The 16,838-nt window shown below is 57.0% G+C and overlaps 6 protein-coding genes across 6 annotated transcripts; 5 read left to right on the forward strand and 1 right to left on the reverse strand.

The window, feature by feature from the left end:
* Positions 1 to 103: 103 nt before the first annotated feature.
* On the forward strand, positions 104 to 2,261 carry L226DRAFT_92901 (uncharacterized protein). Its single transcript, XM_067687346.1, has 5 exons — positions 104 to 124; positions 183 to 337; positions 393 to 426; positions 493 to 2,146; positions 2,219 to 2,261. Exons 2-4 carry the CDS (start codon positions 198 to 200, stop codon positions 2,104 to 2,106), a joined length of 1,788 nt encoding a protein of 595 aa, XP_067534588.1. The 5' UTR covers positions 104 to 124; positions 183 to 197; the 3' UTR covers positions 2,107 to 2,146; positions 2,219 to 2,261.
* Positions 2,262 to 5,243: 2,982 nt separating this feature from the next.
* L226DRAFT_535909 (quinone oxidoreductase) lies at positions 5,244 to 7,007 on the forward strand. The gene is made up of 9 exons (XM_067681010.1): positions 5,244 to 5,457; positions 5,514 to 5,687; positions 5,750 to 5,855; positions 6,038 to 6,152; positions 6,210 to 6,448; positions 6,508 to 6,619; positions 6,674 to 6,746; positions 6,801 to 6,859; positions 6,914 to 7,007. Exons 1-9 carry the CDS (start codon positions 5,356 to 5,358, stop codon positions 6,939 to 6,941), a joined length of 1,008 nt encoding a protein of 335 aa, XP_067534589.1. The 5' UTR covers positions 5,244 to 5,355; the 3' UTR covers positions 6,942 to 7,007.
* Positions 7,008 to 7,721: 714 nt separating this feature from the next.
* L226DRAFT_93009 (uncharacterized protein) lies at positions 7,722 to 8,694 on the forward strand. The gene is made up of 3 exons (XM_067687348.1): positions 7,722 to 7,942; positions 8,015 to 8,524; positions 8,632 to 8,694. The coding sequence occupies exons 1-2, from the start codon at positions 7,846 to 7,848 to the stop codon at positions 8,392 to 8,394; spliced, it is 477 nt and encodes a 158-aa protein (XP_067534590.1). The 5' UTR covers positions 7,722 to 7,845; the 3' UTR covers positions 8,395 to 8,524; positions 8,632 to 8,694.
* A 184-nt stretch (positions 8,695 to 8,878) lies between these two features.
* On the forward strand, positions 8,879 to 9,669 carry L226DRAFT_92977 (uncharacterized protein). Its single transcript, XM_067687347.1, has one exon. It carries the CDS (start codon positions 9,029 to 9,031, stop codon positions 9,479 to 9,481), a length of 453 nt encoding a protein of 150 aa, XP_067534591.1. The 5' UTR covers positions 8,879 to 9,028; the 3' UTR covers positions 9,482 to 9,669.
* Positions 9,670 to 13,574: 3,905 nt separating this feature from the next.
* On the forward strand, positions 13,575 to 13,895 carry L226DRAFT_571900 (uncharacterized protein; the record flags this gene model as incomplete). Its single annotated transcript, XM_067684610.1, has 2 exons — positions 13,575 to 13,605; positions 13,660 to 13,895. 2 exons carry the CDS (start codon positions 13,575 to 13,577, stop codon positions 13,893 to 13,895), a joined length of 267 nt encoding a protein of 88 aa, XP_067534592.1.
* A 1,456-nt stretch (positions 13,896 to 15,351) lies between these two features.
* L226DRAFT_93045 (uncharacterized protein) lies at positions 15,352 to 16,768 on the reverse strand. The gene is made up of 3 exons (XM_067687349.1): positions 16,156 to 16,768; positions 15,961 to 16,060; positions 15,352 to 15,903 (listed from the first exon to the last, which is right to left on the reverse strand). The coding sequence occupies exons 1-3, from the start codon at positions 16,735 to 16,737 to the stop codon at positions 15,509 to 15,511; spliced, it is 1,077 nt and encodes a 358-aa protein (XP_067534593.1). The 5' UTR covers positions 16,738 to 16,768; the 3' UTR covers positions 15,352 to 15,508.
* Positions 16,769 to 16,838: the final 70 nt, after the last annotated feature.

Consider the following 16,838-nt stretch of genomic DNA (forward strand, 5'->3'; position numbering starts at 1 on the left):
AGTAAACAGATAATAATCTGAATCTAGCACCTCGTCGGCCCGCGTCCGCCGGACAATGCAGTTAATGGGCGCTTGCTCTCCAGTTGCTGTCGACCACCTCTCTCCATCCCCAACCACTCGCGGGGTATGTGCACGGGCACGGAAACATGAGTCGTTATTAACACGCAGTGTGCTCATATAAGCCTCAGTTGCACAACATGCGTGACCCTGGATCCGCCGCAATCTCTCCGCGCAACTCCGAGTCTGTGGCTTCGAACCCAGATGCCCGAACGATCTTGGACACCATGCGTGATGTCTTGGATCAAGTGCATCGATTACCTACTCCGAACTATCAGAGGTGAGAGTAGAGCGTGCGGCATGTGGAATGATAACTTGGCTAATACCGTTTCCAGGTCGGAGCGTGGCAGCTCAGGATATATCGACGTAGTAAGCTTCCTAAATGCTCTGTGTATTCCTCTATATAATACTGACGATGGTCACTTCATGGCACAGCTACGGAATCTTACGGAAACAACGTTCGCTGTAAACGCGGCAGTGGGAGTCCTCCTCAACTCCGCTACACAGATCAACAGCCTGCCTCCCGAGGTACTGAGTTGCATCTTCTCCGCATACGCAACGGACGAGCCGCGGTATGGGCCCGCATCCTTCCGAACCTTCCAAATCCCTGTAGCTCGGGACGCCGCCCGCCTAACTCAAGTATGCAAGCACTGGAGAGACGTGGCCCTCTCCACACCTTCCCTATGGGCAGGGGTCGTATGCGGCGTGCAGGGCGAGCATACCCCTTACAAGCGGTATATCCGCTTGTCGCGAAGCAGCGCACTACGGGTGAAGGTATGCGGTGATGCAGAGTCGACTGCAGAGCTGTTCAGAGACCAACCTTCCCGTATACGGCACCTGCTCATGATGGACGTTCACGATAACTGGACCAGACGTCGTGATCCGCAGGATCTGCTCGCGGTGGTAGGCCCTGACTTGCTGTCATGCACGCTGGACCTGCGCCTCTGGCCTCGAGGACCCAGCCCAGATCATTCGATCTCGCTCTTTTCTGGCGAAGCGAAGGACATGCGAGAGCTCGTCATACACCAAGCCAAGATCGTTCCGTTGGACAGCTTCCCTCGCTTGACGCACCTGATGCTGTACGATATCCAAGGAACCCCATCCCTCCCACACATCCTGCAGCTTCTCCACCGATGTCCCAAGCTGGAAGAAGTATGCATCCGTTCATCCCGACAAGTCGCGTCGCTGCCGACACAGCGACAGCAAACTGTCACGCTGCAGCATCTCCGCCGCATCTCCATTCTCACCCAGTCTTCCTTCTGGCTGGTCTCGCACATAGACGTCCCAGCCACATGTCTTGTCCGGCTGGACAACGTCACCCACCATGAGCTCTCCATTCTAACGCAACTGCCGGCATGCCACCGACTCGCCGCTGACCGGTTGACCCGGCTCGGTGTGTTCTCCCGCTCGGCAAGCCCCATCATCCAAGGCTGGACGACCGAGTTCAACGTGGAGCTGTCGAACCCCGAATCGAACAGCGGCCTCTTCCTCAACATCGCCGCACCTCATTCCACCTCGAGAGCGGAGCTCAGCGAGGCCCTCACGGCCGCGTTTACCGGGAACCCCCTCTTCAGCAACGTGGCCGTGCTCTGGGCCGTCCGCCAGCCGACCTCGTTCGTGCTAGTCCCTTCCGTCCTGCGTGCTCTACCCGCAGTGACGATGCTTGGGATGTTCTTCCACGACCGTACCCGCATCGCAGACCTTGGAGCCGTCCTCGCTGCCAAGGCTGGGGACCCCATCATGTGTCCTCGGCTCTCCGCCCTGTGCGTCCAGAACTGCGCAGCGAAAGACGACTTTGAGAGTGTCCGCCGCATCGTCGAGTCGCGCGCACAGGCGCAAAGTGGTCTTCGCCTGCGGCGGCTTGCGATCGGGTGCGCGGACTCTCTGCACGCACGCGCGCTTGACCTGCAGGAGCACGTCGACGACCTGATCGTCCGCCCTCGCCTGGACATGCTTCCCCCCAAGGAGTGGAGAGACGACCCCGAGATCCCGGACAAGGGCATCTGGCCGGACTGGGACTACTTCCAAAACCCTGATCACTCTCGCTGAGCACGTCTTACAGAGTATATGATATGAGGTTCGAGTCTGAGTAAGTCCATCACGCCTCTGTGTGAACCCCGCTCCCACTTACGTCGCCCCGTCGCCGCTCTCGGTGCCCCAGCCTCCAGGTTGGCCCTATCGCGAGACACTACGCTGGACGTCGTGATCTGGTTAGTCAGAGGCCGCGAACCCCATCCAATCCCGGCCCTCGGACATATGCGTGTCCGTCTCCGCGCACACGAGAGTTATGCCATTGCGGCTGACGATGACAATGAGGCCGAGGTGTCGCGTCGCCTGTGGTCGACTCATCCATCATTCAGTTGCTCGGGTCCGCATGTCCGTGGGCCTCAGGCTCGCAAGCTCAGAGACCTTGGAAACCCCTTCTTACACATTGCAAAGCGCGCGCGCGTAAGTATCGTTGTAGCTTCTAGCTTACCCCAGATGACGCTGAATGCTGAGCCCCGAATCATTATCCCGATATCCCGATGCGTTGCTGCGATCTCAGCTCAGCGGCGTTAGTCGGCGCGATTTATGGCTCGTCCGAGTTGTTTTTGTGTGGCAGAATGCACCGCGTGGTCTGTGGCTTCGCGCTCCGGGAGCTTAACACGACGGAGCGACGGGTAGGCGATAGCCCTTGTCTCCCGTAGGCAGACGATTGGACGGGTATGTACCTACGAAGGGGGATCCTAAGCGATAGCCTGCGATAAGTCGGGTGCGTATTTTGAGGGGGTCGAGTGACCGAGGCAAACAGGCTTGCTCGGTAGCCTACCAGGGAGAGACAATCTTGAGCTTAAACTACCCCGGAGGTAGGTCACTTTCCGAACGTTGCAGTCTCCCTGCATCCCATCTCTGTAGTGACTCGCTACGAGCTTGAATTCAAGAACTGTGGCAATGCTGGGAATTACAGAAATTACATGTGCTGTACGTGTACGTGGCAGATCTACGGGGGAGCGAACGAGGGTGCATGGACTACAAAGGAGGAGCTCGTATAGAGTGAATACAGTAGTACTACAAGTAATGGGTGATACGCGTCGTCTTCGGGATCCCATAAATATTACACAAGCGATTACTGGGCGGCACGCAGTACCGCGTAGGCAGCAGTAGCGTATAGAGCATATGGCCATGGGCCCGACGTCCCAGTCAGTTCCCCGGACGAACGAGGGGAAGGTTTGCACGAGACATGCGTGCCTGGCCGGGTACGGATTATGCGAGTGGTGTAGGATAGAAGATGATGACTGCTTGGGCCGCATCGAATGGAGGCCGACGGGCTGCGCGTTGCGGCAAGGAGGCGCGACGACGCGGCAGGCGCATGCGCATGCAGGAATAGGTTTGAAGAAGCTGCACTACGTTGCGCCGCGCGGCTCCGCGGAGATCTTCGGCTCCCGGTCTCAGCATGGAGAGGGGAGGGCGCTCAGAAGAAGACGGGTGCGACGGCACCAGCGTTCGTCCGGATGATGTTCTGCGAGGACGAGGAAGGCTTGGGCTTCGTCGCGGGCTGCGAGAAGGACATGGGGGTGGTGAACGCAGAGGTCGACATGGTGAATTGAGGGCGGGGTGAGGGTGGTGGAGGTTCCCGAATTAAGGCAGGTAGATAGGAGTAAAGTTGTGTTTGGTAGAGGAGACTAGCCGAGTCGACTTCTATGGGATCTACCTGGAGGAGGGCGGAGGCTCAACGAGCAGGGGTGAATGTCACTGCGGACGAATGTCGAGTTCTCGGGAGCAGCAGGGTCTTTATACTGGGATGAGCACGGCAGCGCATCTCTCCGTAGAGCCGTCACGCACAGGTATCCGCGCAATCAACGTCAATAGAAGCTTATGGGAGGCGCGCAGAGATGAGAAGCGGCCCCTTGGCGGCCAGCGCGCAGGGTCAGACACATGGACAGAGATGGTGCCGTACTCACACACTGAAGCTGCCCGGGCAGTGCCTGCAGCTGTGTTCCGACAGTGGGCAGAGCCGCGCAAGAAGGCGACAGTGGCCAAACCTGAACGAAAATCACGAGCGGCAATCTGCATCGGGCGTGCCGGGGGCCTCTGGGAAGGCCTCGAGGCTTGGAAACGCTGCCATGCCTCTCTGGTCAATGTCAGGACACTTGCCCATCGGATCGGATATGGCGGCATGTACCAGCGCGGGCTGTGCCATCATAATGAACACGATAGCGCGAAGGGGCGGGGCAGTACTGCAGTATACCTTGACATCCGCGTTCAGCGGAGGAGAACGTCCATTGCTAGTCTTTGCTGGCCAACTGTGGTCGGGCCGGGAGATGGCGTTCTGGGAATTGGTTTTCTCAAATGGACCCGGAGATAGTATCCCTTTTGGTCTCAGACTTCTCGCCCGGACTTCGTTTGGTAAGGTGGAGCGGCGGCGTCGGGTACTATCGTATTGCGAGGTGTTGTTGCCATCTCAGCGGGCGCTGGAGTTATTAGAGGTTGATGTTCGTGACGTGGCCACCCAGGAAGCTCTGCGCAGTATATGAAATGCGTAAGGGTTTGCGGCTCCGAGCCAGTAGATGTTGAAGCACTTGCTACTTCAATCTTCAGTACCTTCGAGGCGCGGCTGCGGGATCCTCATCATATGTTTCGCACTATGATCATGATCGCACTTACCGCGCGCAGGTCCGGTAACGCTATGATGCGGGTGCAGATACCCTGTCGCTGGGTTTGAGCATACGAGCAGATGAATGACCGGGCCCGATGCATTGTGAACCTATCCAAAACATCGCATCAGAACTTGCTAGCTCACCTTCGACTGTGTAGCAACTTCTCAGCACAAGCGTGTACCAGCAACGGTCGGTGTGCAGCGTGTGTGACGCCAGTCCTCGTTCATGCCGTTGTCGCGCTTGAACGGCTCCCCGTAGGAACTCCCTATGCCCGTCAATGCGATAAGCAACCATGGAGGAGCGCCCCGCGGGCAACCTCCGGCGTATTCGAAGTGCCCACACACGCCGTACAAAGTCGACACGAGATGGAGGCCGTAGTCAACAGCCAGGAGGCTATAAGCGGGCCGCGTCAGTATACTGGTTCGACAGGGTTCAGTTCAGTAAGTTCGACTGGACCTGTTTGGTTCGATTTGTTCATCAGTATCGCCATGGGGCAAGAAGCCGAACTTGATAGACTGCTTACCAATCTGACCTCTCGTGAGCATCCATGACGACATCTATATCGTCCTTATAACCCGGCCCACAACCATGAGACTCGCGGCGAGAGACCTTCAGAGCTTCACCGATAACCACGATCTGCTGCTGCACATTGCCAACGACAATGCGCGCAATTCTTATCAAGGATGGGAAAGGCCCCGTGGACAACCTCTACCTCGGCGAGGCTGAGATGCCCTCTCCAGGCCCCGGCAAGGTTATCGTGAAGGTCGCCGGTTTCTAATCTTACCTGGACAATGATAGAAGGCTGACACATACAATCAGGTCAAAGTGTTCGGTCTGAACCGAATGGACATCCTTCAACGCGAGGGCAAGTACCCGCTACCGCCTGGGGCTTCCTCCATCCTTGGTGTCGAGTTCTCCGGGCATGTCGTAAAAGCCGGGGAAGGCGTGACTGAGTGGCACGAAGGCGATGAAGTATTCGGGCTCGCAGCGGGGGTAAATAGTTAGTCCCAAAAACCTACAGGTGATGCTGACGGTTCCTCCTCTGATCATCATAGGGAGCGTACGCCGAGTACATCGTGGCACCCCATAGGAACCTGATCAAGAAGCCTACTCACCTCTCTTGGATTGAGGCCGCTAGCTTACCCGAGGTTTTTCTCACTGGTATGCAGCCCGTTACTGGACCCTTTCCGGCGGCGTCGGTACCTCGCGCTCCGTACCTATGCTCCGAGATGCCTCGCAAGGTCCGCTTATGGACATACCCGTAGCCTGAATTCTATCCCTTCGCCGTATTGCTGTCTGTGTTTGCAGGAGTTACGAACTCACATGCTTTCGGATGATCACAGCGTTCCAGGCCCTCGTGGTACTGGCTGAGGTCAAGAAGGGTGATGACGTCCTGGTCCACGCCGGGGCGTCCGGAGTCGGCATTGCCGCCATCCAATTGGCGCGATTTTACGGGGCGTAAGTTACCGTGCTCCACTTGAGTGCGTATTCTGCAAACTGATCGTCGCTGGGCAGGAACACGGTCACGGCCACGGCGTCAACTCGCAGGAAGCTGGACATGCTGCTCGGTCTTCCCAGCGGTGCCACCCATGCCGTGAACTACAAGATTCAGAACTTTGCCGACGAGGTCAAGAGCGTCACAGGCGGGAAGGGTGTCGATGTCATCATCGACTTCGTCGGGCAGTCGCACTGGCACAAAAACATCGACGCGCTCGCCTACGATGGCCGCATGACAATGCTCGCTTTGCTCAGCGGTGGGTCCACGCTCCGAGCAAGCCTGCTTGCGGAGCCTCGCTGACACGGCACACTTCAGGTGCTGAGGTTGCGAACTTCAACCTCGCACCCATCCTCTACAAGCGCCTCAGGATTCAGGGATCGACCTTGCGTGCGCGCTCTGAGGATTACCAGGCGGACCTCATCGCAAGGTTCCGTAACGTGGGGCACTCCGCTTGACGTCCGATGCTGACACACTCTGCTAGGTTCAAGCGCGAAGCTCTCGACCATATCACCGGGAGCTCTGGCGACGGCCGCATCCGCACCTACATTCACAAGGTAACGTTCGTTTGGCTCATGTCTGGTATGTCTTTGTTGACTGTTTCTGTCTAGGTCTATCCTTGGACCGAGATTCAGGAGGCGCACCGTGAGATGGAGGCGGACAAGAACAGGTACGGAGTCTCTCGGTCGCAGTACGAGCAACGCTTAAATGGTCGTGCAAGCAGCGGGAAGATTATGGTAGAAGTTGTATGAGTGGGGTTGACTCCACAAGAGGGCGTCACTACCTGCGAAATAAATGTCGTGCATTGGACCCGTGCTGCTTTGTATGCGTTGTGTTCACGTCAATGCCGACCGAATGTCGCGAAGCGAGGCACTCAAGTCGTCTGTGAGTGCTGTTGTGTTTTGCAGGCCCTGAGCTGACAGATTTGGGTGCTGTACAGAAGTTGAGGCCAAGGGCCGGATGATGTGGATAATGGCAGAGGCACTGCATCCCTTACGGCACACTTTCGCTACTCGGTGACTTGCTCGTCTCCGCGACGCTGGCTGTACGCCAGGTGACATCCAACCTGGCGGTTGCAAGAATCTTGTGCCTCCTAGCGTACAGCACAGCGATCCGACACGGTCGCCTTGAAGACATGGTGATGTGGTTTGGTTTCCAAGCCACTCTCTTCAGGTCTCGGTATGTTCCTTATAATGAGCGCTTCTCATCTGTGTTCTTTACATTGTGATATTCACCGAGCTTCTTTCTGTGAATTTGAGAGCCGCGCAGAATGGCAGATACCGGGTATGTCGATGAGAAGTCGCGGGAGAAGACATGCTGTGAGTTCAATATCCTCCGAGCGCCATGTCTGAAGGTCTGAACACGTACTGACCATGTGTTATGCACGCAGCAAAACCCGTATTTGTGAAAGGTCTCTATTTTCGGGCTCAGGAGAGTTACATCACATCGTAGGGGGATGCGGTTCACGGAGATGAGCTCTTGGACAGGTTCTCGAGTGGGCTTCGCTTTCTGTTCGCCTTCTGACCCGATCCTTGTCGGTCTCCGCCAGCTCGTTCCCTACCCCTTCACCGAGACAGGTTTAGCGAGCGCGTGCGATTGCCTCCGTTCTTCGTCAGTCCAGGCGTGATCATCCCCAGTACAAGCCGACGGCCCTTTATGTCGACGCCGCTCTACTCGGCTCCGTGGTATACAGTCTCGTCCCGTGCCTTCATAAGCTACTCCGCGTTATCGTGGGACGGAGCTTGCGCATTAGGTGAGTACTGCACCCACAGGTTCTCTTGTCGGACCCAGTCTGATATCACCTTGTGTCCTCCTACGCACACAGAGAAGTCTGCTCTTGTACTCCGGGGCTTTCGATCCGCAGCCCAGACCGCGGTGCGCACGCATGTCCGACAGCGTTCCAAGCTAGAAGGGCCATCATCTGAATCACTTCAGTCTTCCCTGTGCATACGAGTCAGGATGAGTGCCACACACGCGCCGTCCACGCCACAGCGAGCTGGAGGAGACGGTCAGCTGCTGCGGCGTAGATGCTTATCGCCGATTCGCCAGACGACCCGGGAACGGCATACCCGCATACGTGCGGCGCACATACACGCGCACAGGCACTCCAGGCGCTCCCGAAGCTGCGAAGTCCCCCCTTGGCGCCGGATGCAAATAGCTTCTTCGAACGGCGGCGAGCGCGAAGGGGTCCCAAGAGGGGCGTAGTGCCGGTGCGCGAGAGGGATTACGGTCTCCTCCTGTATGCACGCGGGAGTGTGGTACGCCTACAGTTCGAATTGCGGGCCTCGAGGTGAAATGTATGGGGGCCTTCCGCCCTTAGGAAGTGTATACGCACGTAAGTCGTTCGATCGGTATGCGACTTGTACCGCGGCTCATCGTATCGCGCCTGCTCCGGGTCCTGTCACGGTGACTTGGCAGGTGGCGCACCGCCCCTTGCTACAGATTACCATGCACCCCGCTCCGTGCCGGGTAGTATAGGGAGCACAACTTTGAAGGATGTCCGTTGTGTTGCTCGTGTGTCCCCGACGATGGGATGCCATCCGTTCTGCAGTGCGAGGCCGGACTGTCTGAGGGGAGGATCCCGCCTGGAATGTTCGGGCCCGAGGCGCCACCCCCTTGTAACTGACATGTTGGTGAGACATATCTTTCCGTGCATCATGTCCAGTCGATTTTGACTGGTGTATTCCCATAGACAATAGGTGGTCATCTGCGGGATGTGCGCCATACCTCGACAGGAATACCGCTAATGTCACCCCGATGCGCCCGGAACGCTACACCCGAGCAGTTACTGTGACTACAAGTCCCCGAAACAATTAGCAGGACCGAAGTGTAGGAGGACATGCGATTTCGCCAGCTGGGATGCTCGTATGCCATTCACCTGCCTTTTCTGGATATTGCTGATCCCGCATCTCGATCAGGCGTCCTGGACGAGGCGCCAGCTTGGCGCGAACTCTCACCGCACACACGGGAACCCACACCGCAGCCAGTCCGGTCCTCCGTGACTCCTCCATCCCTCCGGTGCTGGGAACGATCTTCGTCTGCAGACGGCGTTGTATTCTCCGCCGAATACAGGCTGCTCTGGCCCGGCTTACGACCCGCGATGCACCTCGAGAGTCTATCGATCCCGCGCGCCCCTGCTCGTACGGATGATCAGTACATACTAGCGATGAGGACGACCGAGACCGGCATCATTGTACCTCGGGGGCACTGCTCGCTTAGGTCCTCCACGGCTTCTTTCATGCAGCTGGGGCTGTCCCGTAGACTATCAATGGTGCGTACCTCCGAGTCGTAATCGGATTCGGATTCCCCGGACTGACTCCGCAAACGCAGCCGGTGCGGACACGACAATGATTGCTGATTCGAGCCATAGTGCACCAAGGTTCAGCCCAGGCCGACGCGCCCTAGGCTGACAGCTCCTGTCCATCGTTCCTGGACATATAAGAACGAGAGCCCTCGACACTGTCCCTCAGCGAAGCATCGTCATCCAGTCGCCGCGACGCACGTCATCGTCTAATCTTGCGCACTGCTCTCCGCGACTACTTAACCTTTTGAAGCATCCAGTGCTCCCTTGTCAGACGACAACTTTCACTCCACCACTTTGACTCTCGCACTCGCACTCATCATGCAGACCTTCTCCGACATCGCCGCTCTCGTCTCTAAGGTCGTGAATGGCCGTCCCTCCCCCGCCACGGCGACTGCGCCTCCAACGCGCCCCCGGCCTACCTCTGAAGGGGGCATCCGCAACATCGCTGCGACCTCCGCTCCCGTGTTCTTCTGAACACAAACGCAGCAAACCTCAGCATTTTTTCACGTACACCACACGCGGCCGAGACGCACTCGCGTTGACGACGTCAGACCACATAACCCCTTCCATGCACTCTTCCCATCCTGACTCTCCGTCACCGCCGTACTCGGATCCGCGTCCGGCCGTACCCTGTGCTCTTCAGACTTCGATGCCCCCTCCTCACACCTCACGTCGCCGTGCGCGCGACTCCCCCTCCACGCGCGACGCACGCCAGCCAGCCCGCATGGCCGCCATCCCATCGGTGGATTACATATTCACCGGCATTCGCTGTGAGGATCCGATCGGATGCAGGGCGCCGGATGCCGTGGTGCGTCCAGCGCCCGCGAAGTCTCTTGGGTCCCCTTCTCGGGCGCCCGTGGCACAATAGCTTGCCTCTGCCGCGAGCTTCTCCTGCTGGGCGGTCGGAGGAAGTGCAGAAGGCGACGTGGGGAAGAGATGAAGAGATGGAGAGAAGGCGGCACGGCCGCTGAGCAGCCTGGATGCGGGCGGCCGCGGGGAGGGCCAGGCTGGACGCTATACAGTACGCTATTGTTGGACTCCTAAGCATCCGGTATCTTGGTTTGAGCGGGCTGAAGCCTGAGGCTTGGTGTCCTATGGTAATATTGCCCTTAGTAGCCTAGACGGGGATTGTTGTATGACGACGACGGAGTTGTGTTGCTGTTACCGGTACTATATTTGTTTTGTTTTACGCTAAGAATAAGCTACCGATGTATTGACGTGACCGCGGAGCGCACCAGTACGAATATTACTCGATCTGCTTCCCAATTTGACTGCTCGCAGTGGGCGCAACTGCGACGCTTGATGCCGCGCACTCTGTCTGGAGTCTGGGCCAATTACCGATGCGCTTCTCCGTAGTCGATGTCAGGGAGTCTCAATGAATCAGAGCTTGGCACATCTGGAGACGAGAGTCACACGCTGCGGGACCGCACGAGCCTTGAGGACGTTGGTGTTCACAAGTGACTCTGCGGCGCTGCGGCACTTGCTGCTGCCAGAATTCGAGAACAGAGATCCTGAGCGTCCGTCCACTCACCGGTTTCTCAATTGAGACATTGCGGCGGCAACGACAGGTATTGCGCGATGCGTTGACGCGTCCAGACCGCAACAGCATACGTCGAGCAGCCGTACTCTGTAGCAAGTTTGTCACGTTAGTGCCGCAGCGGGAGGGCGGCGGCCACCCGGACCCCGCAACGTACCTCGACCGGGCGCAGCAGATAAACATGAGATACACTGCGAACGCCGTTGGATGCTGTTTCAGGCAGTCGTGCCACTTCGCGGGGACCCTGCGAATCCCCAGGGCGGGGGGCCTGGGTTCTAGAGCCGGACGTCGTGGAGAGCAGGTCCGCTGGACAGTTACGACTCTTGAGGGGCTTCGTGCGATTGAGTTGATCCAGATAATCAAATTCAGGGTCGATCCGACTCGGTGGAATGAGATGGATGGAAGTTGGAACCTGGAGAAGCAGCAGATGCGGGGTGTCGGAGACAGGGCCCAGCGGAGCAAGAGCGTGGTTTAGATGCAAGGAACGGGGTAAATTGCGTGGTCATCGGGAGCGAGACCGCTCGCTGTGCGTACTGGCAGTTAGGGGACCGGGTGCGGCAGATGTGGACCTTGCTCTGTGGTCTGATTGCGCGCGAGAGGCGACTATCCAGGTGAACTGGATGTCGATATCTGAGCGGGGTTACGGAGAGGAGGCGGAACGTTAACGTAGGGAGAACCTAGTCCCCTGGAGTCTGCCGGAGTGTATAGACATGGAGAGAATCTCCGCGGCGCCGGAGTGATGGTGATGTAGGGAAGAGCGACGCCCTTACGGAGGCAATTTGGCCGACCTGGGCTATAGACGTGTGTATGTGATAGATGGATAGATGAGCGTCAGCACAACAGGGTGCGTTCAAGCATGGCCTACTCACCATTTTCTAAGCGATGCTGCGTATTATGGTACTTTGGTCATGGGTCATGGGGTAGCACGATGCTGGGTCACGCTTCATCGCAACTGTCGAGTGGATCAACCGACGCTGTGCGAACCGCCGACGGATGAGTGAACATCTTTCAACGGAGCGGAACAGCTGTACTATTGTTGCGATGTTCGGTATGTCAACGATGTACGTGCTTGAACTGTTAGACACAAGGCGCGCGCAGTAATAGTCTCTGGAAGCCGTACATGTCAGAAGAAGGATATATTGAAAGGAATGAACTGCAGTGTACTGACCGGCGTATTGAGTGCACACTCCAGATATTCTCCGCCAAGGTTCGGTGACAATATTCTGCGCTAGAGCATGAGAATCACCTTCGTTTGCTGCGCCTGTGCCAACTTCAAAACATCACTGATAGATGTCAGCGGCACCGTCAAAGCAGGCTTTCAGTGGGAAAAGAGCTGCCGAAACGAGCCCCACTCGGCAGCCTGATATTCCGTAACGTGTAGTACGAGCAGTGCGCTGCGGAACCATTCTTATTGAGACTTCAGAGGCCATCCATGGTATGCGTCGTTCTGATTGCACTCCTTCACGTCAGCAATGGAAGACGTGGCTGCCAGTAAGGCTAATAAAACACTGACCGTAACTTAGACTGCAAACTGGCAAGCATCATCGAATGCCCTAGCAGCGGGAGAGGACATAATGTATCGAGGTGACTGCCGCAGGGCACGGACAGAAGTCAGCCACATCGGAGATTCCAAAGTTTTCCAACCGACCGTCCGATTGATGGCCGCCGCTGTCTTTACAAGCGGCGTTACAAGCGGCGATTGATTCAAACAACCCACTGTTAGCCTGTTACTTACAAACTTGCTTACATTCTGTGGCTTTGATGTTCTATCTGCCATCATCTGCTTCTGCTTCTGTGCCCTCAGCTTCGACCGTGTCTTGCGGCGTCCCTGCGGGTGGCACCATACCAGCCCCGGATGGCCCGAATCAGCGGGGATCTCGCGGATTCTGAACAGGAAAAGCCGGCACCGCCCCGTGTCGGGATGCTCTCATCGCTTCAGCCTCGAGGTCGACGTCGAGACCTGCGGGAGAGTGGATGAGATAATGGCTCGAGTCAACGAACTTTTCCAGATTGCGGTTGTGGCTGGCGGGGCACTGACTCGGGCACTGTCCATCGCGGTTCATCACCCAATGCAGTGCGCGGTATGTTCTTCATCCACTCATTCGTGTTTCTGTTCTTGTTCTTGCACTGGCCCACCCCCCACCACGGTGTTCTCCGAGATTGGGGTGAATATGGACCATGCTCTACTGCACCAATCGTCGCACTTCGCGCAGACGTTATGTAAATTCCATGATGATGAGAGCTTTGAAACGCTGTGTCGCGAGGTGCTGCGGCGATGCCTATTCAAGCTTGCAGTGGGTATCAAGGGTTCACCACGGTGAGCTCTTGGTGCTTACGCCGTTTGGTCCTCTCCATACGTTTGGATTGCATCCGCGGTCACGGCGCATCGCATCGCATTGCGGCAAGCTGACAGGCCGCCCCCTGTCGTCTTGTCGACAAGTTATCTCTGTCCGGATTTTCAGGTACCGGTCTGGAGGAAAATATATGTGAGTAGCCGAGTCAACCCACGTCATTGAAACTGCCGCGCTCGCACAGGATATCATTATGTCCGGTGCAGCGTCCCATCGTGGCGCGGGTATATAAGGTATGTCCTACTTCGCAGTAAGTCCTCACTACACCAGTCTCACAGTCTTCAACCCCCCCTCTCTCCAGGCTCAGTCGACCGGAAGTCTCTTTTCAGACACACCTCGCATCTCAATCCTCTTCACTACACTCACCGCCCAGTCCACCATGTTCGCGACCATGACTGCCATCCCTGTCTCCTTCTCCTCGAACTCGACTTCGAAGCCCTCATCTAGCTCGTCGTCGTCACAGACCGCCATTCGCACTGGCGCAGCCACCAATGGCCCGGTCTTCTTCCCCTAAGCAACCGCTGCCCATTCCGTACCTCCGCTCGCGAGCTCCTCATCCTACCCAGGGCGCATCTTGTCTCTTGTCATTACCATGGACTCACCAATAATCGCCCTACCATACGCACGGCCGCCGTCTCTTCCATGCAACGCTCCACCAGCGGCCAATAATCTGCACCCGTTATGCACCCCTTCCCACCATGCCTCTCTACTTCCCCGTTCCCGCCCCGCCGCCGGTTCAATGTGCCTCCAGGCCCCCCTCTCCTTCTTCACACCGCAGCATAGATCGCCACCACCCCCTCCATCTATTCTCGATCACTTGCCCAGCCCCCGCCACGATCGGGCAAGGGGGGCTCCGCCGCGTGCGCCCCCCCTTGAAGGCTGAAGGCTTGCACGACTCGGGCGCCCAAGCTTCAAAATCGCTTCACCTCGTTCGAGGCACGCCCCAATCTCCGTCGCGCGTGTGCGGTACCCAGGGGCTGTGCGCACTTGTCCAGGCACGCATCTTGCCACAGGAACGCACCCCGTCCCCAGTCGCCTGTCACCGCGTCACCTTTCGAGACACACGAATGCGTTACCCCTGCCGCAGTAGAGTTGCGGGATGGCTCTCGCCGTAACCTATGCTACCCTGCGGCGGCGATCTTCCGAGGGTGGAGGTATCAGACCGCAGAGGCGTGATCCTTGCGGAGCAGGGAGCGGGGGCCTGGATATCGAGAGGCTGGCGTCCCTCGTCGCGGTTTCGGCTATGAATAACTTATCGCTGGGCTGTTGGGGTCACAGACGGACACGAACTGCTTGGAACACCATACCGTACACGTACATGCCGCATTCTTGGTTCCTCCCATCGTCGTCGTCGCATCGAGACCATCTACTGTATTTCCATTCCACATATCGCGCGCCCGCTCGTGTTCAAATTTGTATCCTTCGCAACCCTCCTCTCATCGTTTCCGTAACTCGCAACCCGTCTCTTCCTGCTGCGTAATTTCCTGATACACGTCTCTCCATCTCTGTCTACTAGTGTTGCCGTCTCATCACCCAGTCTTGTAGCCAACATATGATATGCTTCCCGGGCGCACTTCCAATACTCAGCAATTGGTCATCGAACGATACGAGGGTCGCGGCCCTCATTGCAGTCAGAGCATCACGCGCAGGATCAGTCCCTGGGTCCTCGGCGTTGAAGAAGCTTGGAATTATACAAGAACTGCCACATTCGGACAACTACTGCGGGTGCGGGGGTAGAGAGGCGCCGGAGGAAAACGGTAGACCAATGATGCCATGTGGGACTGAGCTGCGGCCGTGCGTGCTCGCGTTCTGAATCAAACGCAAACGAGCACGCGCGAAAGGTACGAGTGTACGAGCGTTGCGGAGAGATGGTGACATCTGTAACCATGTGGTGGGCATTGGGACCGGCCTCGAACGGCGTGTCCGTGAATAACACGACGCCTGGCGGTAGTTACGCAAGTGCGGCAGCGAACCGGGTGAAGTCCAGCGGTGAAGCCAGCTCTCTCGGCGCAAGAGCGCGACGTAGGAAGGTAGATGGTGTTGTGAATGTTGAGTCTCGGATTGTTTCGCTGTTGCGATGCTCATTACCATGTGTCAGTTGCTACATATGCACTGGCAGGTGCCTCCTCAGAGCGAATTGGAATATGGACCGGAAGAATTGTACGTACGGTGTTTTCTCTCGAGCTTGATGATACCACGCTCGCTACACTTTGGGAATGCATTCGTTACTGCCTCTTCTAATTCGGCGACCACCGGGCAGTTCCATGAGCTGGCATCAAACACGAGACGAAGTTGGCGTAGACCACCAAAGTGAGTCCCTGAGAGTATGTCGTCGAGCCTGAACTCGGTCCAAAGCTCTATCATTTCAGCTCCGTAGTCCTGCAAGATGTGGATAATTGAGAGATGCTGTAGGCGGTCGCCTGGGACATGGGACAACGCATCCGCCAGCCAAACAGGCTTTGAGCCGAAGGGAGTTACTAGCGTGAGATGAAGCTCCTCAAGGTCGACATATGTCATGAGAGCTAGAGTAGACGGTGAGCACTCTTCGTCAGTGCCAACATGGGGTGAACGCAACCAACCTGTCCAATCGTCCCGGCAAAGAGGGTATGGTTGTATCCTCATCTTCCTGATAGCAGGACCGAAACGTCGCAGAATGTCAGTTGGGTACCGATTGGCGATCTGGAGGGTAGGCATCAGTACTGCTCTTGGACTTGAACGACGACGTTCGTTCCACGTTCCGTGGTCAGGACAAACACCAGAACTCAAGTACTCACCTTGAGTTCTGCCAGTCGCAGGCGGCCGGGGCATTCTTCCGGACCTGTGTCAAACCGCCAGGTGCACCGAGTGACTTCCACAGCGTTGATCGTAGGGAACGACCAGATAAGTTGGACCATATCGTCCATAGAATCGAATGTGACCTTGTGAAGGCGCAGGATCGTCAATGATTGGCAAACGCCAAAGATCGATGCCCAAGAGGCATAAGAGTCGGGCAGTCTGTTCGGGCTGCAGGTGAAGGATATCACCCTCAAACCAGACAAGTGAGCGATGATGCAAGACGGGAACGGGATGATGTCGCGGCGGAAGTTCGCCAAGGCTGTTAAGTCGAGATGCATGGTTTCAATGAGAGGCGCTAACTCAGAGACCTCCGCCAGCGTACGGCATAGAAGAGCGTATTGTTCTTCTTTCTCGAGTACGATGTCCTTGTAGAGGTGTAAGCGGACCCTCGGGAGCCACTTCTGACACACCAGGGCGCACGAACATAATGTCCGAGTCCAAGGGGGAGTAGTATACGACGCATTCGATGGTATGATGTCAAGAATCAAAAGACATATATCGTGGGGTACCACGACGCGCATGATGTGGACGGATAGTGGTGTTGGCGGAGGAGGAAGCCGCCCGGCGCCTCAATGGCAGAAACTGTATTATTTGTGCTTATTAGGAACGGAAGCTATTGGCT

The sequence above is a fragment of the Lentinus tigrinus genome (assembly GCF_003813185.1).
Source record: "Lentinus tigrinus ALCF2SS1-7 unplaced genomic scaffold L226scaffold_15, whole genome shotgun sequence".
NCBI classification, from domain to species: Eukaryota; Fungi; Basidiomycota; class Agaricomycetes; order Polyporales; family Polyporaceae; genus Lentinus; species Lentinus tigrinus.